Source organism: Aulonocara stuartgranti (genome assembly GCF_965226115.1).
Source record: "Aulonocara stuartgranti genome assembly, chromosome: 10".
Lineage (NCBI taxonomy): Eukaryota > Metazoa > Chordata > Actinopteri > Cichliformes > Cichlidae > Aulonocara > Aulonocara stuartgranti.
The window spans coordinates 31,577,202-31,603,741 of record NC_138946.1 but is presented as its reverse complement, the minus strand read 5'-3'; the positions used below and the strand labels follow the sequence as shown (position 1 = coordinate 31,603,741).

Sequence of the window (26,540 nt, the reverse complement as noted above, 5' to 3'; positions counted from 1 at the left end):
GCACAAGGTTTGTGTTTTTTTAACTTGTCTAAGAAGCTATACAACCTTAATGACTACTTATGTGAGTGCTAACAGTAGTAAAACTATACTTGCTGAGGAGTAGTGAAGACCAACTTTCCGATTCTTGCAGTAAAACCTATGCTCTTGGTTCGATGCCCAGCTTTCTGCTTCTTGAAGAGTAAATGTGTCACTTACCGTGGTGGCAGTCATGTCTTTGCGACGGTCTGGGATTTCAGACTTGTTGGGGTTGTTGGCACTGCTAACCATTGGACTAGAGGGAGGCAGGCTGCGGCTCCCCATCACACTGCAGCTAGCCTTGCGCGGAGGCATCCTTCCCTCCCGCAGTTCTCGGTCGCCCGTGCTGGTTGGGCTCCGCTTGGGGTGCATGACGGGCATGGAGGGCCCGCCTTTGTTGTGGAGGACAGCAGAGCACAGACACATAGGAATTCATATAAGGAATATTCTGTGGATGACTGGGTGAAAGCAGAGCTGTCACAACAGTGCTCACAGACCTAAATAAGACCCTCATTTGAATAACTGCCAATTAGAAAACCTTCCTTGTCATATCAGCCGAGACCCAATGACAGTTTGTGGTCACTGGACAAGGAGGAAGTTCGTGGTTCCAGATTTCATCACAGCTCAGAAAGAGTTTAGAAAAGAGACTCACAGAAGTCACTGTGTCGTCGCTGCCTGTGGTAGGTGGAGGCACTACGCTGAGTCTTGCTATGTGACGAAGAGGTGGAGGAGGAGGAGGAGCCAGTGGCTGAGGAGTGCTTGTTGGTCCCGTTGGTGATAGGGCTGGGTCGTACCCTCGCCAGGGACAGGCTACTAGCAGTGCGGGCGTCACTGCCGTCCTATAATGTCCCAGTGATATTGGACAGAATGATATTAGAAAGTGTGACAGTGCAGAGGGTTTGAAGAGATAAGGAGATGGTATGTAGTGATTTCAGACACAAAGATTGGAGTCAGAATTTGGAATAAGGGCTCTGAGAAGAGATATGAAAAAAGAGATTTTTGAAAACACACAACAAACAATTAAATAATATTAATTTTGTCCCATTGGACCCATTGATCCTTGCCAGATACGGTCTGCATCGATATGCACTGCAACATTGACTGAGCTAAGGAGAATGTGTGGCTATCTGGCTTTATGTTGTTTATCTACAAGCCTGGTAAAGGCATCATACTATTCTAAACTAGGCAAACTTAAACACTGATGCAAACGATTCCAATTTCTGGTGATCCAGCACTAACATCTGCACCACCGTACTGGCTGGAAAGGTGGTGCAGTGGTTAGCACTGTTTCCTCACAGTCCAAAGGTTCTTGGTCCAGTGTCTTGCATCCAGTGTGCATGTTCTCTGTGTGCGTTTAAACCAGAAACTTCATCCTCAAGTTCAAAGGTAAACTGTTGATTCTAAACTGGTTATGTGTGAAGATGGAAGGTAGATAAAGCACTGAAGCGCTGTGTGGAAAAGGTTAATGTACCTTATAGTCAAATATGCATAAATAAATAATACAGGTAAGATACATCTACAGAACTCACATCGCCTTTGCGGCCAAGCAGTAGGTAGGTAGCGGTGACCTCGTTATATTTTTGATTAAGCAGAGAGTCCTTGATTTCCTCTGGAGTGAAGCCCATCCCGACCATAACCTCTGAACCAAAAAAATAAACAAAGATGAAGGTAAGAAAACACAGATGACCTTGTATCCTAATTACATAGAGCTCAGTGGACAGGCTGACAGCCCACTGACTCACCGATGCGAGCTGGATCACTGTAGTCCTCAACAGGTTCTATATGAGGCTTCAGTTCATCCCCCTCGTACCCTGCATTTATCCACTTGTCCTTCATGACTTGCTGTAGAAGCGGAAAGACAGAAGAGCTTCACATTAGCGGGAATTTCACAACACGTCTGCTCTGTTAATTGTGCGACGCTCACCTCAAGTGTGCAGCGTTTGGCGGGATTGAGCACCAGGAATCGGCGAAGGATGCCTTCACAGTCTGTGGACATATAGAAGGGCACGCGGTACTTTCCCCTCAGCACGCGCTCCCTCAGTTCCTGTTGGCCACATCAAATACATGTTTTTCCATATTTCCTTCAGCATAATACGAGAAGAACAAGACCAGGTCATTCATGTTCATTACCAATAGTGACATATGTGACAAATGAAATATACATCGGTCTCTACCATTCCTTTAGTGGAGCTCTGGGAAGAGGGAGGCATTCATTCATTGCCAACTATTAAATTTGAGATAAAAGTTCTATTCTTCATTTTTTATTCAGCATGGCCGACTGCACGGAGTAATGATATTACAAACAGAAGACTGATGATGATGCCTTAGTGTACAAACCATCTGAATGGAGTCCTTCCATGCTGCCGAAAGTCTAGCTACATTTGCCACATCCTTTCCTCTGACAGCTGTTTACTTTGATTCTCCAGGCATTATGGTATGTCAAAAAAGATGTTGCTGAAACGGTAATGGCTGTGAACGGCTAAAATCTGCAAACATACACTAAATGAAACAGTAGATAAAATCACATAAATGAGAAGAATTTTGAACAGCAGTCTTGAACTCAGCAACTTTGTACTATTGTTCAAACTCTTTTTAATTTTAGCAGTATGTACATATTTTTGGACATATTAAATAACTAGCCTGCTTTCTGAGAAATGCATCACCAACAAGAAGCACTCTGAGAGCCCAAACCTCCGCCAAGGCAGCTCTCTGTCTGGGCAGTATTTTAATGAAATGGAAATAGAAATGGAATTGGTGAGGTCAGAGGTCAAATGTGACATCATATTTGGATGCAAACTACAAGGTGAAGGCCTGTTGAAATCATGTGTGACATCTCCAGAACATAATGTCAGCATAAGCAAATATGCACATTTGTTTTAACATTTATGATTCTTTTATTTTTATCACTTAGAGAAATTAGAAAACGTCTGAAATGCAAAACGCAAGAAAGATAATCGTGTGCTTGTTGTTGCTGCAATGTGGAAACTGCACAGAGTACAGCGCTCCACTTGCTGCATGATGGACAGACCAGATATCTACAACAGTTGTCAGCATTTTACAGCATGCAACAGTTTTTAGAGGCCTCAGTAGCTGAATGGCAACATTTATATTTGTCTATTAGCTGATTAAATATGGCCTGAATACACCACCATTTTAAATCCTATCAGTTCAGTAGTTTGATGGCTTCCTAATCAATCCTAACTCTTGTAATTAAATGCATTTTGACTGTTTTGGCATTTATGTCTGATATGTATGTGCCACCCACACTGTCTACATTTTAATAAACATGCACCAATCAGCCACAACACGGCTGACTGGTGTGCCTTGTGCTGCCAAAACCTCTGACATGTCAGGGGATGGATACAGGACCTCTGTGGGAGTCCTTTGGTTTCTGGCACTGGAATGCTACTTGGGCATCCTTTGTGGATCCTCCAAACAAGCATCTGTGGTTCAGGATTATTTGGTGCATTCAGAGGATGCTTGGCCAAATTTGAATCAGAGGATATTGCATGTTCAGTCAGCAGCTAATTGTCCTGTTTTTGAGTTATGTTTGAGGTATGGGAGGTGGTGTGGGATTTGGAAGTGCCAGGAGGGCTGTTTGGTCTGCAAATAACCCACTTCCTACCCATTTAGGTGGGTGGTACTAGTCAAAGTTACTTTCACATAAATGCTGTGATGCAAGGTTTCCCAGCCCAACATTGCATTGTAACTAGCAGTGTTGGGTAAGTTACTTTAAATTAGTAACTTAGTTACATTACTAGTTACTTCTATCAAAAGTAACTCAGTTACTTCAAGTTACTTGTTACTTTCAAAGTAACTAGTTACTAGGGAAAGTAACTTTGTTTTTACTCAGAATTCTCTTGTTAATGTTGCTTCCATAACTGGATACCCAGCAAGATTGCCAGTCTTCTAGCTTGTTTACTTGCCACAGTGCACTGTGCCACCTACCAACAGAAAGGAAAAGATAATGTGCATATTTCCACGAGAGAAATCCCACGCCTGGACCGTCGTTGACCGCCGCCATGACTCTAGCCTACATCACAGCGTCACGTGCGCTTTTTACATCCAACACGAAAACTGCAGTCGTGGTGCTTTCGATTGTACTCAGAACTCGGAAATTCTGCCTTCTGAATAGGAAGATGTAGGTAACACCAGACTGCAGATGAGCTGCATACACCATTATAGGAAAATCATAAAGCCTTTGAATGAAAACAAACGCTATTGTGACAGTGATGTTCACTGTGTTGATGGTATACAGTGGGGCAAAAAAGTATTTAGTCAGCCACCGATTGTGCAAGTTCCCCCACCTAAAATGATGACAGAGGTCAGTAATTTGCACCAGAGGTACACTTCAACTGTGAGAGACAGAATGTGAAAAAAAAATCCATGAATCCACATGGTAGGATTTGTAAAGAATTTATTCGTAAATCAGGGTGGAAAATAAATATTTGGTCAATAACAAAAATACAACTCAATACTTTGTAACATAACCTTTGTTGGCAATAACAGAGGTCAAACGTTTACTATAGGTCTTTACCAGGTTTGCACACACAGTAGCTGGTATTTTGGCCCATTCCTCCATGCAGATCTTCTCGAGAGCAGTGATGTTTTGGGGCTGTCGCCGAGCAACACGGACTTTCAACTCCTGCCACAGATTTTCTATGGGGTTGAGGTCTGGAGACTGGCTAGGCCACTCCAGGACTTTCAAATGCTTCTTACGGAGCCACTCCTTTGTTGCCCGGGCGGTGTGTTTTGGATCATTGTCATGTTGGAAGACCCAGCCTCGTTTCATCTTCAAAGTTCTCACTGATGGAAGGAGGTTTTGGCTCAAAATCTCACGATACATGGCCCCATTCATTCTGTCCTTAAGACGGATCAGTCGTCCTGTCCCCTTGGCAGAAAAACAGCCCCATAGCATGATGTTTCCACCCCCATGCTTCACAGTAGGTATGGTGTTCTTGGGATGCAACTCAGTATTCTTCTTCCTCCAAACACGACGAGTTGAGTTTATACCAAAAAGTTCTACTTTGGTTTCATCTGACCACATGACATTCTCCCAATCCTCTGCTGTATCATCCATGTGCTCTCTGGCAAACTTCAGACGGGCCTGGACATGCACTGGCTTCAGCAGCGGAACACGTCTGGCACTGCGGGATTTGATTCCCTGCCGTTGTAGTGTGTTACTGATGGTGACCTTTGTTACTTTGGTCCCAGCTCTCTGCAGGTCATTCACCAGGTCCCCCCGTGTGGTTCTGGGATCTTTACTCACCGTTCTCATGATCATTTTGACCCCACGGGATGAGATCTTGCGTGGAGCCCCAGATCGAGGGAGATTATCAGTGGTCTTGTATGTCTTCCATTTTCTGATGATTGCTCCCACAGTTGATTTTTTCACACCAAGCTGCTTGCCTATTGTAGATTCACTCTTCCCAGTCTGGTGCAGGTCTACAATACTTTTCCTGGTGTCCTTCGAAAGCTCCTTGGTCTTGGCCATGGCGGAGTTTGGAGTCTGACTGTTTGAGGCTGTGGACAGGTGTCTTTTATACAGATGATGAGTTCAAACAGGTGCCATTCATACAGGTAACGAGTGGGGGACAGAAAAGCTTCTTACAGAAGACGTTACAGGTCTGTGAGAGCCAGAGATTTTCCATGTTTGAGGTGACCAAATACTTATTTTCCACCCTAATTTACGAATAAATTCTTTACAAATCCTACCATGTGGATTCATGGATTTTTTTTTCACATTCTGTCTCTCACAGTTGAAGTGTACCTCTGGTCCAAATTACTGACCTCTGTCATTATTTTAAGTGGGGGAACTTGCACAATCGGTGGCTGACTAAATACTTTTTTGCCCCACTGTATATGCATCAATCTATCAATCGTTTGTAGGAAGATTCAGATAATTATTTTTTTAAAAGCTAGACATTTTAAATGAGAATAAGAAAGAAAAGTATTTCTTTGTGCCCCCCTTTCCCTGTTAATGCCCTACCGGCCCCCCTGGCAACACTTTGCTAGACCCGCCCCTGCACAGTTACCAGCTGTCAGCTGCTTAGAAAAGGATCCTGGTGTTATTTGTCTCCCAGAAACAGTTCATAACTTCCCTTCAACTCATTCATGTCACCTAAAAGGTAAACCTGTTTCTCCATCACCTGTTCAGCTCTGATGATTCAGTAAGGACATCTCCTGGTTTTATCTTCATGTTTCCCTCTCACCAGATAACCAAACCGACATCATGACCAGCAGCTTTACAGCTGTGGCTCCAGCAAACATCAGCTGATACTAGAAATTAATATTAAATAAATTCTAACAACAGCTGATCAAGCTTAAACATGCTGCTGTTGTTTAACGCGACCTCCGCTGGTTTCCTCTTTCTGGCGCAAAGTGAGCGATAAACAAACAAGAGAGCCGATCAGCTGATCATTGATCAGTTTCATGACTGAAGTAGAAACAGGAGAGGGAGGGGGGAGAATGAGAGAAGAAGAGGCAGCTGTGCAGCACAGACACAGAATAACTCCAGCTTTGTGTCTTTTTCCATTCTAGCTGAAGTCTGGGACAAACTGTTCCTTTTCACCTCAATACGAAACGCATGATATTTTCCCTGGATACGAGACGATTCTGTTTTTTTACGGGATGGTTGGCAACTCTACTAACTAACCTTATGAATAAAATAAAGTTCAACATCAGTAACATCATAGCACCCGCCCAGCTGTATATAAACTCTGTCAAGCTAGCTAGTACGCAGTACGAGTTATTGTAACTGACTGTAAAAAGTCAGCACAATGAAAATAAACTCCACCTAAACTTGGTTTATATCTGACCCAGATAGACTGCAGGTCATAACTTCTTACCTGAAGTTCAGTTCACCTGACACTCGGACCGGCGGCCGCCTCGGGTCTCTCCTCCTCCTGCGTCCCCTTTTCCTCATCCACCTGCTGGCCTCCACCACTTGCTAATGTTACTGAATCTGTGGAAGCTCCACGATAGCCACCACACGAAGTAACGAATAACGAGCCTATCTAAATCCCAGTAACGATTAACGCGTTCCTGATTTTGGCATAATAACTAGTTACCGTGCGCGTTACCACAATAATAACGTAGTTACTGTAACGCGTTACTTAATAACGCGTTAGTCCCAACACTGGTAACTAGAAGATCAAAGCTATTGAATAAATCAGTGATTTTAATGTTGTTGCGTACTAATGCATGAAAACCTATTGCTGCTACAATAAACCACCAAGGAAAACTCAAGTATCCCCAGACAGACAAACAGACGGATAGTTTCCTCCAGCCTTCCACTTGCCTTCAGATTCTGCCCATCAAAGGGCAGCGAGCCGCTGACCAGCGTGTAGAGGATGACTCCCAGACTCCAGACGTCTACCTCAGGCCCGTCATACTTCTTTCCTTGGAAAAGCTCAGGCGCAGCATAGGGCGGTGAGCCACAGAACGTGTCCAGCTTGTTGCCCAGGGTGAACTCATTGCTGAAGCCGAAGTCGGCAATCTTGATGTTGGCATCGGCATCCAGCAGGAGGTTCTCTGCCTGACTCACACATCCATTCACGCAGAGGAGGAAGCAGAGACGGACAGCAGGATGGAAAGGACAAGGAAGAACAGGAAAGATGGATGGGAGAGAAAAGAGAGTACAATGAGAATAAAGTTGTACTGAATACAAAGAGTGCAAACAAGGAGAGGGAAGTTGCACTTGTGTGTTATCCACTAATGCACAAGTTCAACTGGGCATGACTTATAGTGTATATATGTCACTGTGCCCACTGTGCATTTGCACATTCTACCCTCCCATACACTCATCAGTGTGATTAAAAACCCTTTACAGAGACATAGATTAAGACTTGTCAGAGATTACAACTTTGAGTTCAGGGTAATCTGTCAGTGAAATAAATTTTCTAGTCCTAGACTAGCCTTAATCCCCCTCTGAAAGTTGCCCCAGACATTCCTCTGAGGTTCCTCACCTTCAAATCTCTATGGACAATGTTCTTCGTGTGGCAGTAGTGGACAGCAGAAACAATCTGTGGACATAGAAAGACAGACACCCTTAAAGTACCGACAAGAAAATGCAACAACTGGTGTAACGTTGACACCGAGAGGTAACGTATTCATACTTGTCGAAATTTGGCTCTTGCTTCAACTTCCTTCATTCTCCCATGAGACACGAGGTAGTCAAAAACTTCACCTGTGAGGAGCATATCAGCACATCAGTCAGGTAACAAAGCCAGAAGCTTTATGCTGTTAGCTAAGTAAACACTGCTGACGTACACAGTCAATTTTAATCACATCAGCAGCTTTTAATATTTAATAAGATGCAAGCACTGTAAGTTAATTTTAATATCCACAAATCATGTAATTGCATGAAAACATATAATAAACAAATAATACATGCAGACCAAAGGAACAGTTTGATATTTTAGGAAATGAACGACTGAGGCATAACAGAAGAGGGTAGCAGCGACCTTGGCTCCATCCGAAGGTGATGAAAATCCATGTGAGAATAGTTTTAAGGTTTATCTTGTTTGATAAGACCAGACTACAACTTTGGAAAGACTAAATAATACTTCCTTCTGTATGCTGAGGCGTTGCGATGCTACAGTACTAATAGGCCTGGTATGCACATTAGCTTAAAGTGGCTAAAATTAGCACATCCTCCTAAAAAGATGGCTGTCTGTAACAATGACTGGATATTTCTCAAAGATATTTTAAAATATAAAATGCATATACGTGTCTTGTTTCATGGTCAAACTGACACAAATTCACTGAAATGTATTTAATATTTCTGTTAGGCGTTCCCATTTGCTTGTGTGACCTGTATTCACATGGCTGCCATCTATGGCAGCCTCCAACTACTAACAACACGAAGGAACATCCATAACTACTGAAGCCATACAGGTCTGGTTATGTGGGCCATAAAAACTTGATAAAAGTCTTTTCTGCACCCTACTTCAATATCACAATTATCTCACTTCCCTTTTTTAGAGACAGAATACCTCCTGACGCCTTCTAACATATAATGAAATAACATAACAAACTGCTTAATCCTCAAAACAATCAAAACATTCAGTTTTAATACTTTCTAAGCTCTTTTGTGTGTGACCACATCTATGAAAGCAGAAGGTTTGGCCACTTTTTACGTGATATAAAAATGCCACATCGTGATATCATTGCTATAGTTAACACCATGTGTATATCTTCAGTAGTGTGCATGGTAACAAGGTAAATCTGGGAATATCTTTTTAATACCTAAAAAAAGGAGCTACTTCAACAAATCTGAAAGAAAGCACAGTACTTGGCAAAATATCCAAGAAAACTGTCCCTGCAGTGGAAAAAAACAAACATATTTTACCACTTGAGGCAAAAACACACCATAAAGTACAACCAGGCTATGAAGGAGGAAATACTAGCAGCTGGTGATGTGTCACCCAAAGTAAACATATGACTCCACTGAGCGTCCCTGGAGCACTCTCTAGGTGCGCCCCATACGACAGGAAGAGCAAACAGTGGATGGAAATTACTGATGCGGTGAGATGGAGGAAAAACAGGGCTTTATGCAAATTGTTAAAAAGCTTGACCGAGGATACAACATCAGCTGGCAGACAATACTTGTCAGTTCTATTAGGTGACAAAATTAAGCAACTCCTGAGGAGTTACAGGGTTTACTTGTTAAGTGTTAAGCAGTTATTTTATCATTTTTTACACATTTTACTAAGGAAAAATCATTTGACGGAACTGAACGTGCTTTATTGATGCACAGAATTCAATGAAGCTATTTGCCGATTAGACTGATGAAATCCCAGCGGTGACAGGGATTAGGGCCCCGTTCCCTGGAGTCTACACGCTGGTGGTGGAAATGAAGATGGATGCTTTGATAGAGTCTGAGTAACATGGGAGATGCAGAGATGGCAAGAAAGGTGAATTGCATGAAGGCCTCTGTGAGGGAGAACGATCGGTGAGATTTAAAGTAAGCAGAGCGGAGGCTGATTCGGCTGAAGAAGGCAGGCAGAAAGATGATTGGACTGGACCACAGCTGCTGCAATGAGCTTGAAAGCGTGGGAAAGTGGAAGTGATGCAATGCTTAGATTAGCCACCAAACACCTGGGAAGCAGACAGATGTGTGACTACAGAGCTTCCTTACTGAACGCATAAGCTTCATTTCTATTTGAAACACCACTTTTACACTTCCATTTGACTTATGCTGTGTCACAGGCAATAATACTATGTTACTACTATTACATTGCTCCTGCTGCAGTATTTCAGTAGATTTACACTTAAAATGAGTAATTATGTAATCAATGTCAGCAGGGAAAGGATGGAAAATGGATTGCTAGATGCAAGCAACAAAAATGTTCACCGTTTTCTTTCAATATTGTAAAAAAAAAAAAAATAAATCTGATCATATATTTTATTGACATACTGTGATATCATTTTGAATTTATATCATCTACTCCTTTTCCCAGGAGTGCATGCCCCAGCAAATTCCCCACCAGTGTTAGACAGTACAAGGCTGAGAGAAATGTGAAAAACAAGACCAACAGATTCTACAGGACTCAGTTAGCATTTTAAATGTTAAAGTTCAGTCCCAAAAAGAATGAACGCATGGCTTGTTTGGAAGGGTTGGCAAGAGAAAGCCTCTTTATTATAAAAAGACCATAGGACTTCTGGAACAATGTCCTTTGTACAGATGAGACCAAAGTGAAGATGTTTGGCCTGTCGCTACATTTGGAGAAAACCAAACAGCATATCAGCAAAAACACACTGCATCAGCTGTTAAGCCTGATGGTGGAGGGTTGATGATCTGTGCTTGTTCTGCAGCCACAGGACCTGAACAACTTGCAGTCACCAAGTCAACCACGAAATCCTCTGAATGCCAGAATTTTAGAGTCAAAGGTCAGTTTGTCTGACAGTTAACGTTAAAAGTGAGTCATGCAACAGAATAATGATCTCAAGCAGAAAATCTACAAAAGATTCAAAATGTTGCAATGGCTCAAAGTTCAGATCACAACCTGACTGAAATGCCCGAAAAAATCCAACATTTTTAAGAAGCGTGCACCAAAAATCCTCCACAAACATGTAAGAGATTTATAAAAAAGTCCTGCAGACAATGATTCATGAGAATTATTGCAGCAAAAATTGATTCTACAAGCTACTGAATCATGGGGTTTATCATGGGTTTTTCACAGGACTCCACATCTGCTTTCCTATATCTGCTCGAAAAACTAGCTGTAAATCTGTAAATATGCATCATAAAAATACTGAAAAACATAACCCAAGTCTGACCACTAATATTTCTCTACAGTAGCTTAGCTGTTGTTTTAATACTATCGTGTTTGTGCACTATTATGTACTCTTAAACATGCTGCAGGAAAAAGCATATTATGGCCTTCACAGGCATTTTACACCACTACGACTCCGTAATACTTGTTTTTTACCCCCTGACTTAAAGGCTTGTAAAAAAAAACAAAACAAAACCCCACAATGCCTCTGACATTCGCCAAGGTCACAGTAAAAAAATGATATGGTCTCAGACACAACACAGAAAAATGGGATTGGTGACGAGAAATTGACACAAATAGAAACCAATGGACGCAAACAGGAAAGGGATAGTGTACAGATACGTGTGCTGGCGGGTATTAATGTGTCTAAAGTCTGTTTAAAAGCAACATTATTACTGCACTGAGGCTGCTCACTTATTTATGTTGAGGTCCCATATGCTATTAACTTTAAATACAGAGCAGCTATTAGCGCATAGCCCACAGCCATCTTTTTAAAGAGTCTGTCTATCACATATAGCCATAAAAAGGTTTAGGCACACTATATTCCAATATGTCATAGTGCCTGAACATGACATATGCATTTCTGGACAGCTATCACTTGAGTTCAATCGCCCACCAAAATTATTATATTTCACAATTTTAGATTAAAAGATGTGATACTGTAGTTTTGGTTATTTAGATGTTATTTAGGCTTCTTTAAATTATCTTTGTTACAGAAGGAACGTTTCCTTTCATTTCTTTTGAGTTCAAGATCGACAACACTGCCATTTGTACTATACGTATAAGGTTACAGCCTTATAGAATAGGCTGCTTTGTTCTGCTAAGGTAAGCTAACTGACAACTGGGTCTCATAAGATACTGTGGAGATGAGAGTGGAACAGACTTTCTCACCCTAAGAATAACATCTGTTTTCAATTTTTTGAGGGTGTTAATGCAATAGCATTGAGGCACATTATTTATTGCTCATCAGATGTATTATTCTTATTGGGTGTGCCAGTGCATCAGCATGAAGGCACACTATTATTAGTCAGATTTACTGTTGAGTATGTCAGAACACTGAAACACTGAGGCACATTAGATATTAATAAGTCAGACTTATTTTTATTATTCTCCTTCTTCAGCCTAACTTTTTTTATGCGCGTCTCTATATCAGGATGGGAATGTAACGACAAATTTTTGCAAATTTGATAATAATAATTATTATCATTATAATGGGAGAGGATACTGAAAACGCAGAAACCCAGGCCCAGTAGTTTACGTTTATAAACAATTTTGATTTTTTTCTGGTGTTTTCCTGCCACAGTGTGATGATGCCATCCACTGTAAATAAATAACCAGAAAAAAATGCTTTCTTTCTTTCTTTTTATTATACTTATATAAAATATTTTTTAATGTGAAGGTGTTTTTGTCCTCTTTTATCTAGTGTTTTTCCCATTATGGTTGGACTTCTCTGGTTCTCCCACCAAAGTCCAGCCTCCTGCAACTGCCTTGCTCATTAAGAGCGATTCGATTAATAGCAAATTCTAGCTGAAAACTCGGAAGTGCAGGGTGTCTTTAATCATAACTAAACATAAGCAAACATGCACTTTCATTGAATTTCTGCATGTAGCGACATTTTTCTAGTCAGGAATTTATTTTCTTTTAATATGACACCAATGCAGAGAGTGTCTACCAGGCACTGGAAATACCCCAGGAGCTATTGATTATTTTGTACATATTTTTACATATGTAGTGTACATAAATTCTCTGAATGATGAGAGACAACGTCAAAGCGATTTTTCAAATAGTGAAGAACAAATCCAGCCGAAGTGAATGAGTGTTTGGAAGGACTTAAACCCCTTGACACTGTGTTTCTATAATGGATCAATTAACTGAGTCTGACAGATCTCAGTCTTGCTATTGATATTTCTCAATGACCAACTTCAACTACATCCCAACAACATTTTTATCAAAAATACAACATAACATTGCCAAAACACAAGGGTATGATTTACTCTTTCTATTGTGAAAATGTATTATCGGCTTTCATGTTTGTAAAATTGGTTGTGCGCAAGCAAGAAAACAACAACTGTGTGGATGTAGCGCGCCACATAATATTAAAGCAAACCAGGAAGCTATTGTTTTCAGACTCATAAGGCATGAAAGCAGTTCTCACAGATGGAAAAAGTATAAATATTCCTCAATTAAGTAGAAGTACAAATACTTGTAAAGTTAAAGTAGCAATTGAACTTAAAAAGTGAAAAAGTAAAAGCTCTGAAATGTACTTGAAGTATAAAAGAAGGCGCACTGACATTTCATACTATGAAGCATCATAATAGCTACAGATCCATGGATTGCACTAGTGTGTTGCTAAAAAAACCCCAAAAACCTAAAAAGTTCAGCAGTGCCCGCACCAAGACTGAAGCTATTGTCAATGGTGTGATACTGCTACATTCAGTGGAAGTCACTCTTGAAGCTCTTAATGAAATCCAGTACGGTGGCATTTCTCCGACTTAAGTAACCATGGAACAGGGAAAATATTCCCAATCATACTTTGACTGGAAGAATGGTGGTGTGCAAACAAAATTAACTGAGGTTAGAAACGCCAAATGAGACAGCAGAAACCATTGCACAATACCTCCCTGGTACCTCACTATAATTTTTCTTATACAGATGAGACATTATTTCTGTAACATTATTTAATTCCAGAGGTTTTTAAGTTATTTTTTTTGCATTTGTTGACTTGTAAAAGCCTATATGACATTTTCTATTTCACCATTCATTAATCGCACAAAGAAGGCATCTTTTAAATATGTTAAAATTTTCTTTAAACAAACAGTATTATTAAAATTCTTCATGACTGGGCCAAATGTCCTCTTTTTTGGAAATCAAAATATGGTCACCCTACACTACTGACACACCTGAATCAACAAGACATAAGTTATTGATATTACATGAGCTATCAAGGATGATTACGGTCAATGAATCTAATCAACATTCTCATCTTAAATTGAATTTGATGTCTGATACCTGCGATATAACCTAACATTGACCATGAACACTAGCTGCTCCAGTCCAATATGGTACATTACTATAAACCTCACCACAGTTAGCAGCTAGCTTCAAGTTTCCAGTCTATAAAATGTCACTGAGCACTCCTTATCTTTAAAAATATTCTCTCTTCTTCCTCTCCTGCCCTGTCATTGTTACACATTTTTCTGTCTCTGCGTAAAGTTGTTTCACATTCTGTCTTTCCTGGGAAATACAGCCTCTGTACCGTTAGCTAACACACACCCTGTGTGACTAGCCAAACAGGCACACAGAAAGCTAGCTTAGCTTTGTGTAAATACTAGAAAGGGGAAAGAGCCACTCTGGCTCTGTAGAACATACCAGCCATTGATTATATCTTTGAGAAAAATCCCTTTTTTGTGCATATATTAGATACATGAAGTCAAATAAGAAGGAAAACCAGGGTATTCTTTCAATTCCATCTGCTAAATAAGGCTAACTGGCTGCTTCCACTTATATATATACTAGGGGTGCAACGATATTCGTATCGATATTGAACCGTTCGATACAGTGCTTTCGGTTCGGTACGCATATGTATCGAACAATACAATTTTTTTCAAATTTTTTTTTTTTCAATTTTTTTTTTTTTTTTTTTTTGTGTCCCGTTTGGATCTATAGCCATCAGAATTGTTGTCTTGAGGCCAAGAAAGATGCCAAGAGGATTTATTTTAAGTGGATCATCATATTGGTCCATTTGGTCCAAGCATTTCACTACATATCGTACTGTGTATGACTGTGTACGTGACAAATAAAATTTGAATTTGAATTTGATTGACCTTTATTATAATTATGAATTTATTTTATTTTCAGTTGCAAACGGGACAGACATGACTGTGGGATAGGACAGGGGGAAAGAATGAAAGAAAGAGGGGGAGAGAAAGAAAGAAAACCAAAGGGGAGAAAAAAAAAAGAACAATACAAAATTTGTAATTTATTTTATCAACTTTCCTTCTGACGATGCTGTCTGTGTTGAGCGCTCAGTGAATCTGCATTTGACTACTCCGCCTAGGCTCGAGAGTGCAGCCTAGGCGGAGTAGTCTAACGCAGATTCACTGAGCACTCAACACAGACAGCATGGTCAGAAGGAAGAGCGCAGGGCAAGCTAGCGAGACAGAAGTGGACCTCCCCACCCTCATTCAGATCTGGCGTTTGGAATTATTTTGGTTTTCATGTGACGTATGACCCTGAAGGTAAGCGAGTCATGGACTAAAGTAAAACAGTATGTTGGATGTGCCATGCAATGCTCAATTACATGGGTGGGAGCTAGTGTGTTAGCGCAGTTAGCTCGTTAACGTGTTGGCCGTCTAGCCCCATGCACGGGGCGATCGGCGGTAGCTCGTTAACGGAGATTTGCCGTGTTGTGGCGTTAAGGTTATTTCAACGAGATTAACCTGAAAGCACTAGTGGGAACACAACGAATATGACTGCACATTTACACCGACATCATCCTAGTGCAAAGACAAAAACAACAAGCATGCATGCTACAAACTTTAGCCGAGTCATTTAGACAGCTGTTAGCACAGGATTCTCCTTATGGAGACCTGATATGTTTAATATGCTGCTGAGAATATAGCCCAGAAGAAGCGGATAGTATAGCTTTTATTTTGGAAAGAGACATTTCTCTGTAATAAACTCTCTTTTCCAAAGATGAGGGATTCCTCAATCAGATACAGGGCTCGCAATATCGCTAGCCCGACGTCCCGGGGCTATCTCTGCCCTGCCTGTCGGGCTATTGTAGGAAGGAAAAATATATGTCAATGCTTTTGCATTCTTTCAGAAATGTAGCTGGGTAATTATGTCATTGGGTGAGCCACTGTCAATATGTGACATATTGAAATCGTGTTTGAATTTGCGCTTGTTTTTTTGCTTTCACTTTGCAATCGCGCGAACTGTGTATAGAGAGCGACAGCACTGATCTGTGAGTGATGATAATTTGTGCACCAATTCCTCTGACATCGTCTTATTAATTGTTAGCTTACTATGCAAACATGACAAGTGAAATCTCCCGCAGCTTAAACATGTGAGAGGTTGATCGCGCAGAGAATCGCTGAGCTTATGTGAGTGCGTGTGTAAAAGCAGCAGGATATATATTTCACTACGATGACCTGGATGATTGAGAACCTTCACAGACAGATATATATTTTAGTTCTGCTGAGCCAAATAAGACAGGTCAGGGTGAAGAAGTGACAGCCAAAGAAAAGCTTACCACAAAACGGAGAAGTTATGACAAATCAGACTATAAGGCAAAAAGAAAGTGCAGCTTTATGGTTTCATGGACAAAAGAATTTCTGTGGCTGCAATATGACGAGCTTAATAACCAGGGCTGCACATAAGTGGTCCGCAGGTGCGCATTCACTGTCAAAATAAAAAACACGCACAAGGGTTAGGGTTAAATTTAAAAACTGTACTTTTGTGTTAAAATATATATTTATAATTTTAATAAATGACAAATTAAAAAGGCATGAACATTTATTTTGTATCGAAAAAATATCGAACCGTGACACCAAAGTATCGAACCGAACCGTGAATTTTGTGTATCGTTGCACCCCTAATATATATATATATATATATATATATTTCCTCTATTTACATGAGAGTGAAAATCAATCTTATTAAGCTAATATTAAACTGAACCCTTTTTTAACCTGTTCTGTGGATATGGATGAAAAAAGGAATCAGTGTTTTTAAAAAATTGTACCACTTTTATTTTGTTTTATTGCACATCCTAAAGAAAGACCGCATCTGTAAAATCAGCCACATAGTGCTCTCACAAACAGTTTTCATTTTGGAGCTTAGATGCCAAATCTGCAACCCTATACATCATTTGGGCTCCATCATAGCTTTCCTGGACATGATGGTTGATGTACCTACCTCCACTGGCATATTCCATGACTAGGTAAAGGGTCTTATCCGTCTCAATCACCTCGAAAAGCTGCACTGTAGCCCAAAACAGAACCAGATCAACATCAAAACACAAAACAAAAGCTGTTAATGTTATAAAAAATGCACAGGTATCTGTCTGGCTCTCTTAATATGGAGGAAAGTCATTAGTGCAATGGGAGGTATTGATACATGTGAGATGTCACTCTGCACTTCAGTCAGTGACTGCTTAAGAGCTCAAACCTTTTTACTACTGGCTGCGCCCACACCTTGTGACAAAGTATGGTAATGTGTACATTAACTTACCTATGTTTGGGTGATTTAAGCCTTTCATTATCCGTACCTCCCGAAAAAGCTGGAAGAAGAAACAAAATTTACATTTCATGATAAATAAAACCTCAGTGGAATTAAGTGCTCAGGATAACTGGTTTCAACTATGGAACCAGTCTCTATACAGTGGTGGAGAGGGCATTTCTGCATTCACTTTGTAGAGATCCATGTCAGTTAAACTAGAGTTTCCCAGAAGTTTTATGATCCCAGAGAACCATGAAAATGTCAAGCAATTATAAGTAGGCTGAGCTTCTCATTTGAAGCATGTTGCTGTTAATTCCCACATGTGACACTGAATACTAAAATAGTTGAAATGTCAGTAGAAACTGAGCACAGTTAAACACTTCATGTAAACTATTTTCTCCATTTCATTTAATTCACTTTTAAATTAAAATAACAAATCTGTCATTTTCTAATTGCACAATTTAGAACTTTTTAAAGATAAATTCCAGTTAGGGGCTCACATTTGTCCATTGCATGTTGCTCTTTGTATATACATATACATATCATGCTCATTTCCAGCCATACACTTTATTCTTGGACATCTCTAAAGTAGCTCATCATGATTCACATTAACAAATTTTTTTTTTAAAATCTAATACTGTATGTTATGAAGGTGAGGCTCTCCCTAAAGTGTGCAATATTAGCTGCATACATCTTAATGACCCCTACCTAAAACCACGATTTCGTTTCACATGCAGATTTAGTAAGTCTGTCGAAGGGCAGCATCCAGTGCTTGCGAGCACTTGCCTTGACAATTCGCCAGTTTAAAGGTTCCAGAAAATTTAAAGTAACATCATTGTCAGGAGAGCCCGAGACAAACCTTTCTCAACAAACGGGGAGCAAGTGAAGCAACTACAAATGAGATAGCAAGATACTGTAGAACTGTTGACTGACATATTACCTGGTAGTGAATACATTGATGGGTTATCTAGGTAATCACAAACAGGCAGGAGTTAGCTTTAAAGCAACAGGCAATGAGTGTGAGCGTTAGAAATGTGTTTACTGAGAACTCAGCATCTATGCAACCAGAAACCCTTTATAAAACAGAGGTGCTGCCCAGCTGGTCAGTGGCATGAAAAAAATTGCCTCACTTTTCAAAATTGGAAATTATAGCCCTTTTGTACAGTACATGTACAGTCTGTGATGTAAATAACGGTGTGCCCTATAATGCCCACAACGCTTTTATAACAAAGAATTTATAACTTATCTTGTAATGCATCTCTTCTGACGTGAACAGAGTACACATATAGTCATTCGTCTTTATAGTACAGTAATGTGCAATTCATTTTACCACAAAAAACCAAAGAGGAGCAGACAAATGTATAACAATCCTGATAATAAAATGATTTTCATTTTAAGAGCAAGCAAAGCCCACACAGCAGTGTGATGAATGGAGCCAAATTCAGACCAACATCTACTCTGACCCCCCCTCCTGTCTGTGATACTGTGAGGCACATATTTGTACACTTCAGTCAGGGGCTTTAAAATTGATGCCAGCTCTCCCAGTTCCATGAACATACAGTAACAGTACCACTGTCATAACAAAAGGCAGTTGGTGGCAACTCTCTTCCATGATGTCAACTACAAAAAAAAGGAAGAAGAAAAAAACGATGGTGCGATAAGCAATTCTATTCTTTTTTTTCTCACTCCCCTTTCCCACATCTCCCTCCATCCCCTCCTCCTCCTCCTCCTTCTCCATTCAATTCCTTCAGCAGTGCCCCAATATCACTGTTGCCATAGCAACCTAGGTATTAAGACCAAGCTCCTTCCCAGCTTCTCCAGCTGTGCTAGAGGGAATCTTGGGATGCGTAGCGCTTAAGTGTCTTATCATCCAGGCCATCCCATTAATTCCTTGCTCATCACAACGAGGCTGAGAAGAGTCAGATCCATCAAAACAATAAACAAACCCCCAACACTGCAAAGAAACAGCAGGTCTATGTCAGGATGCATGTGAACAGTGGTTATAAGCTTCCTGGCCGTAGCTAGGACAGAGCAGAAACGCGCTGAAATAGAAATTTCTGCTTGGATGTGATGTGTCTTTAACACACACTTCATTTCAGACAGGACTGTCGTATAAAGAGAAGACAATTACTTCCATCTGCAGCAATTTATATTTGGCGGCAAGGCTCTGTTCTGTGGCCTCTCCACCAATTCTATGCACATGTATGGAAGGCAGGGAGAGCAATAAGACCCCATAGCATTGTAAAGTAGACGATGGATGGCACTGATGAAGTCAGAAATAGCCAGAACAAGAGGAACTGGAATGGTGGTGAGCTGCAAAGTGGCACGCACCTGTAGCAAGTGCGGACAGGTTGAAGCAGCTCGAATATCTAAACGAGATTGACCAGTTACATACATACAAAGGTGTCAATGATGTGGGATGTCACTGTTAGCTTTTGTATTCTGCCTGAATTAACATGCTTAAGTTCGGACTTTGTTATCTTTCAACTAATCTCTACAAAACCATCCACATTGTGTTAATATGGCCTCTTTTGTGTGTTTAAATCTAAGGACTTTCACTAGCCCACAGGTATGTGAAAAACTATAACCAGTGGCCAGGTGTTGAGTTTTCTCCCTAATTGGTGAAAATTCCTTCACCTTTCTCATCTCCCACAATCCAATCCAAAAAAAGGTGCACCCAGGAAGATGGCATGACATGGAAGTTAGGATTACAGCTCCTGAACCGGATGCCATGAAATAAGCACCAGAAATATGATTTTAAGAATGAGGATTGCAGGAAGTCAGTGATCAAAATCTTCCAGGACATTTTTGCAATGGTGTTACCCTCCACATTAATGTAAACAAGGGGTCCTATCCTATAGAAGTAGTGTCTTGTTGACTGCATCAAGCCAGACATGCAGATGTCTTCAGTCAAATGAAATCACACACATACTACACACAAATAAAACTGGATTATTTCGCCCCTGATTTGATTTTCCCTGGTCTGTTCACGTCTTGTGCACAGGCAGAGGAGCTTGTGCATGTTGTGATGTTGAGACTTTGGCATTATGTGGATATTATAGGATGCAGCACATGTCACATGCATTTTCTGAGCTTCTATAGACATTTTATTTTTCTACATCACACAGCTACATGAGGCGCACATTTTGAGACACAACAGCTTTTAATTAATAAAATAATGAAATCTTCAATCCATGTCTCCAGCTCCAAGTGTCTATAAACCCAGCTCCTGCTCCATCTATACCAGACATCCATGTATAACAAGCCATACAAGTATCTACAGTTCAGACTCACATCTCAACATTCTGCCCAGCAGGAACAAGAAACCAGACTGTGCCATGCACCCGACAGACACCAAGGACAGCTGATTTTGTTCCAGTCCACCTCTGAACTGCTACAAAATCTTCTGTTTTCTTTGTTATGCATAGAAACAAGCTTTTCATGGCAATCTAAGAAGGTATGGTTTATGAAATAACTCAGTCCCTCTCAGGCCGGTGATTAGCCCGGAGAGAGACAAGAGTTGATCTCTGGAACAGAGGTCTCCTCTCACTCCCATCCAGTCCCTAGCACCTGTCAAACAGCATCACATCCCATGAGCCCTCTCTCTATCAGATGCTGTCTCATTCCTGTCCCTTGTGAGAGGGTGGAAGCAGCTGAGGACAAACCTGACCAGCCTCTAAACCCCCAACAGAATCCACCTCACTTGAATGCTTTGTTTCTGCTTATGAAGACAAATAACATCAAACCAGTGTGCGTTTCTATTTTGTACCTGAGCACATAACACATATATTCCCTCGTCTCATTAGTATCAAAAGGAAAAACTCACCTTTTGTAGGCTGGTTGGGTTCAACTGAGTTTTGTCAATGATTTTTATTGCAACCTGGAAGAGACATCAAGGAATTTTTGATGAGTGAAAAAAAGATAGCACCACTCTTATATGATGCTGTGAAGCCTTTCCTACTGATATAACTGACTCATATCTAAGAATTCTTTTCTCAGCACTCAAGAAATGCAGAAAAATCTCATTTTGAGAGGCATATTTAAATCGTCTTCTACAGCAAGTAAACATGGACTGAGGCCACTCGGAACATTTACTTCCACAAGCTGTTGTCACGCGAATTTGAGCGGATTTAATCCCTACTGACTAGAACTGGTGCTGCTAAGTAGATGATGAAAGTTCTTTCCGAGCTTTGTTAAATACATAATTAATCATAAAGTGTCATAAAGAAAACATGTACTACAAATTATAAAAACATGTATTAAAAGTTATTATTCTCTGTCTCTCTTCCACAGCATGTCTTTATCCTGTCTTCCTTCTCTCACCCCAACCGGTCGCAGCAGATGGCCCCGCCCCTCCCTGAGCATGGTTCTGCCGGAGGTTTCTTCCTGTTAAAAGGGAGTTTTTCCTTCCCACTGTCGCCAAAGTGCTTGCTCATAGGAGGTCATATGATTGTTGGGTTTTTCTCTGTATGTATTATTTTAGGGTCTACCTTACAATATAAAGCGCCTTGAGGTGACTGTTGTTGCTGTATAAATAAAATGGAACTGAATTGAAAAACTTGTTAACTCTTATCTTATTAGACGTAATGCAATTATTTAGTCGTGTGTTTAGATTAGGTTGTTTTTACCCACAGTTTGAAATAATTTCACTTCATAGTTTCCCAGTTTCCCTTAAAAGGACCTCGTATGTGTTTCCTTATTTCCTGTCATACATGTAGTATTGCAGTGGTGCATGCTCATGTTAAACATGGCTATAGTTTAATATAATGAGTCCACTGTATCCACAACTAACGCCTTGTGAGCACATTAGCCCCTCCTCTCTGTTTGTGAGTGGCAGCCGATGAGAAGAAAGGTGGCTTAAACTGAAGGACTTCGCTGAGGCACATGCAGTATATATGGACTATTTTGAACTTTGAGTCATCCAAAGAAATTCTACTTGAGTCCAAGAATAAAATATGGAGCTTGAAGCTCAGCATTAAAGATACAGAAGATAAGTCAATCTATTTGTGTTAAAATAGCTGGCTCAAAGAAAAGTACACAAATACATTTTAGAGAAGGACTAATTAGGAGGCAAGGAAAATTTACTTTTTAGAAAATATAATTAAAAGGAGGGCTCTCATGAAGACATACTACTGGATTCTTAAGATAATATTAAGGACACCAGCACATCGGCCAAGTGTTAGCTTTCATTTTTTACAGTTATATCCATCACTCACTCCCACCTTTGATGTCTGTTTCTCTTGTAACTCACCTCCCTGCCCGTCAAAATGTGGCGGGCCAGCTTGACCTTGGCAAAGTTTCCTTTGCCGATGGTCTTGAGCAGGCGGTAGTTGCCTATGTGCGGCTGTTCGTCAGAGCAAGAGGCAATCGAGTTCCTGCACCGGGCACCCAGAGAGCGGCTGGACTGGCTGGTGGCCTTATCTGAGCGGCTGGCCCCCAGTGACACATGCTGGAGGAAAATGAAGGGGAAGAGGTTAGGTCACTGTGCCAACAGCAATATCACACAGAGCAGCAGCAGCAGGCTGGAAAAGGACTTAAAGGATGATCTACAACCTCAAACGACTGATGGGCCTCCAGAAGTAAAATAGCATGCATTAGTTAGTGCCTGCAGCCTCTTCAAGCTACTCATAAACTCTGTCTCCAAACAATAAGACACCTCTCTCTTTTAGTAGCTAAAGTGTTTGTCACATTGATCGCTGCACAGTGTAACACATACTGTGTAAGTGACAAAAAACACATTGGTGACAACACTTACAATAACCAACCCAGCTTTGTATATCAAATACTGCTAAGCTCATAATGACAAGTTGGTGCCATATCCCATAATCATTCCAACAGATGTTTGACCCGTAATGACAAAGAGCAACAACCTGGAGCTGATCTGCATGTGACTACATGTCCCTCGTTCCTGGGCTAACAGCTGTATTCCAACACAACATACTGTTTCCATTTTGGGCTCAGCATCATCTTCTTCAGAGGTCTGCTACTTCACTGCTGAGAGATGTCTTCATCCATTTTGACAGGGGATACAGGTAACGCTGTTGCTAGAATATGTGGTGGCCCTGAAGCTTTCACAACCCTGTAAACAGTTGATCCTGGACCCCAACACTTTAGAGCATTGCTGTGCAGTTCTGATAGTCTCAAGCTTGAGTCACAGATAATTTTCAAGCGGAAAACGACAACATGCAATCACACAAGCAAAGCCTGATGCAGCACAGTATGAAACAGCTACTTGTCATGTGACAAACAAAGGGAAGATATTAAAGAGGGAAACATAAGAACAGGTGGTAGTGAGTGGGGCAATAAAGAGGTATCACCTTTCACTGTTTGTAAGAGGAAGAAGTAAAAAAACAACAACACAAAAACAAAAAAATAGGGAGCAGATGCCGACACAGTGGTCCCTGGCCAGCCCTGGGCCCTGAGGCATCACACTTCCATTCCCCCCCAGCATGTCATCTTGCTCTTAGTTTCACACGCAAACACAACCACTCACAGCCTTAACCCCCACCTTCCGTTATTCCTTCTCTTGCTTCCAGTCATGTTCCTATGCCCCACCTTGGTGCCAGTCGGGATCCAAACTCCACAATCAAACATCTCCAACCAATACCACGGGCAGCACAAACATGCATGCGTGGCGAGCAAGCGAGTGCATTAATCCCCCTGCGCTGTTCGTTGCACATCAAGCCAAGCCTCACCTGTGACTGCCAATATGGCAAGACACCGCTTCATCCGCTCCATCCACTCATCTGTCATCATCGTATAATCGAGATGCAACAGTAACAGCTCCAGATCACTTCTAATAGATGAATCTCCATTCACAATCAATCATACACCTCGTAAAGTCACACACTCCTGCACATTCACTTCCACACACACACATCCACACATCTATTGGCTTACCCATCCTTCTGTGCTGAAAGCTCTGCTAACAAACAGATGGGGTTGGGGTGGGGGGAGGGGGTGCAAAAGTGTTGAGGGCAATGAAATGACATAATGCAACATAAATCAGTCATGCGCCCATTTAGATATTAGATGGATGGATTCCACATATGCAGAACCTGTTCGGTGTCAGCTTGCTTCTTTTCTGCAGGCCGTTTCTGTTTTCCACAGCATACAATGTATGGCGCTGTCTGACACCCACTGGCTCTGGGGTTGATCGCTTTGTAGGCTGCGCAGCAATGGACTGCACATCATTTTACGCAGTAATCCCCTGGCTTCAGCCGAACAGTCCAGATATTCTCTCTACGTTTATTTTGGCCTCTTGTGCTGCTCTCGTCCCACCCATCCAATTTCTAGGGAACACACACACACACACACACACACACACAACAGCAGCAGCAGCAGCAGCAGCAGCAGCAAGGAGTATAATGTGACATCACTATCTCTCCAAGCCTTATAATAAGAGGTGACGGCTGGTCTTCAGGCTTTCTGCGCATATCCGCTGAGCGTTATCGTATGCGGATGGACTCATTCCGGGCTGTTTGCCTGCCATCAGCTCTTTCCCTGCACAGACACCCAAGGTTAGCCTTTTTTTTTTCAAAGAGCCTGCTCTGTTTAAATATCCGTCCAATATCAGGACAGCAGAGCCTCAAACGGGAAAAACATCACCATCTACGACCCCCCTCCCCTCAACCACCCGCACAATGAATAAAACCACAAACTGCCCAAAGCCACACATATGCAGATATCTTTTTTTCTTCTTTTTTTAAGGGATGCACGATCTATCGTCTGCAGGCACACAAACACAGGCTGCAGACTGGAATTGCACTTACATGGTCTCCACTACTCCTGTCGTTTCCAGACGGTAATGCAGATCGAGAAGACATGTTGTTTTCTTTCTCCTTTTTTTCCCTGAGTAAGAATCACGGTGTGCGCGCGCGGATGAGATTTACAGGCTCCACAGACGGAATAACATCCGCAGATATGACCCACCGTCCCAAATCAATCTGCCTCTTCTCCAACCGGCCGAGCCACGGTCGAGAGGAGACCTCTGCCTATCATGGCAGCAATGGGTATGTGGAAGGGGGGTGTCCTCAAACAAGCTGCATGTTCCACCATGCACTGTCAAGAAAGGGAAAAAATGAGCGGTGCAGCAGATGCCGTGTAACGCAAATCCCGAGCACTGAAGAAGTGCTAAAATGCGGTGATGTTTGGACGGAACCCAGCGTCTCTGTGGCGACTCTCCACCCCCTGCCTCATCCTCATTTCGCCATACAAAACAAACACAGCTCCCTCTGGATGTGTGTCATCTCCCTCTGTCATAATACCGACCGACAGAGCCCGTCCTTAACCCCACAACGCCAATGCAAGCCGCAGCACGAAAACGCGGCTTTACGGTGCAGCGGAGGGAAAAGGCCGAAATGTTCGGAAATCGGTATTCCAGGTCGGTGAGATGCGCACCACCGTAAAGTCAGGAAGAAGACACAGGGACGAGACTTCCGGTCGGTTTGGGGGACTGACAATATGAAAGTTATGTTTGATGTTCGAGACAAAACGACTCAAATATCTATTATCTGATCTATCAGGTGATCACTTTCAGCCTTTGTGTATGAGGGTAAGAACCAGGGCCCCTCCCTCCGGGGGCTTTAATCTGAATGCACACTAAACCTATATTGTGGTCAGTTGTTACGCTCCATTAAATACCTTTGTGTTGTGTCTTTATGTAAAGGAACACACAAAACAGCATCAACATAAGGAACATATGCTATAATGCAGTAATGCTCTCGTATTGTGTATCGTTTCCAAACAATTATCTCCTCCTAATGTTAATGATGGTGAGATTAAAATAACAATGATGACGATAAAAGAGGTTGCTTGGGTCAGGCGGAGGCCGATGATTCCCTAAAACATGTTGTTACATATTTACATTTTTCTTTTTGCTTTCTTCTGGCACCTGGATGTTGTTTTTACTCAGAGTTTCAATGAGTGGTTAATTCATTTTAAACCTTTTTTATTTTCACGTGTGTATCTTAATCGGTCTCCATAAAGAGCATTAATGTAGCTACAAATTAACCAATAATAAAG

The 26,540-nt window shown here is 41.4% G+C and overlaps 1 protein-coding gene across 2 annotated transcripts in view; it reads right to left on the bottom strand.

Moving 5' to 3' along the window:
- mark4a (MAP/microtubule affinity-regulating kinase 4a) overlaps window positions 1–26,076 on the bottom strand; it is a 38,106-nt gene extending 12,030 nt beyond the window's left edge. The window contains exons 1-13 of one of the 2 annotated variants that reach the window (XM_082549860.1): window positions 25,289–26,076; window positions 22,768–22,965; window positions 21,343–21,396; window positions 17,529–17,577; window positions 17,214–17,279; window positions 8,133–8,203; window positions 7,983–8,039; window positions 7,316–7,552; window positions 1,940–2,059; window positions 1,758–1,857; window positions 1,545–1,654; window positions 668–854; window positions 196–407 (exon numbers count right to left, since the gene is read on the bottom strand). In XM_082549860.1, the coding sequence (XP_082405986.1) occupies window positions 196–407; window positions 668–854; window positions 1,545–1,654; window positions 1,758–1,857; window positions 1,940–2,059; window positions 7,316–7,552; window positions 7,983–8,039; window positions 8,133–8,203; window positions 17,214–17,279; window positions 17,529–17,577; window positions 21,343–21,396; window positions 22,768–22,965; window positions 25,289–25,342 (1,515 nt within the window). In that variant the 5' untranslated portion in view covers window positions 25,343–26,076. The remainder of the gene's footprint in view (window positions 1–195; window positions 408–667; window positions 855–1,544; window positions 1,655–1,757; window positions 1,858–1,939; window positions 2,060–7,315; window positions 7,553–7,982; window positions 8,040–8,132; window positions 8,204–17,213; window positions 17,280–17,528; window positions 17,578–21,342; window positions 21,397–22,767; window positions 22,966–25,288) is intronic. The other variant, XM_082549859.1, reaches the window with a different exon arrangement.
- Window positions 26,077–26,540: the final 464 nt, after the last annotated feature.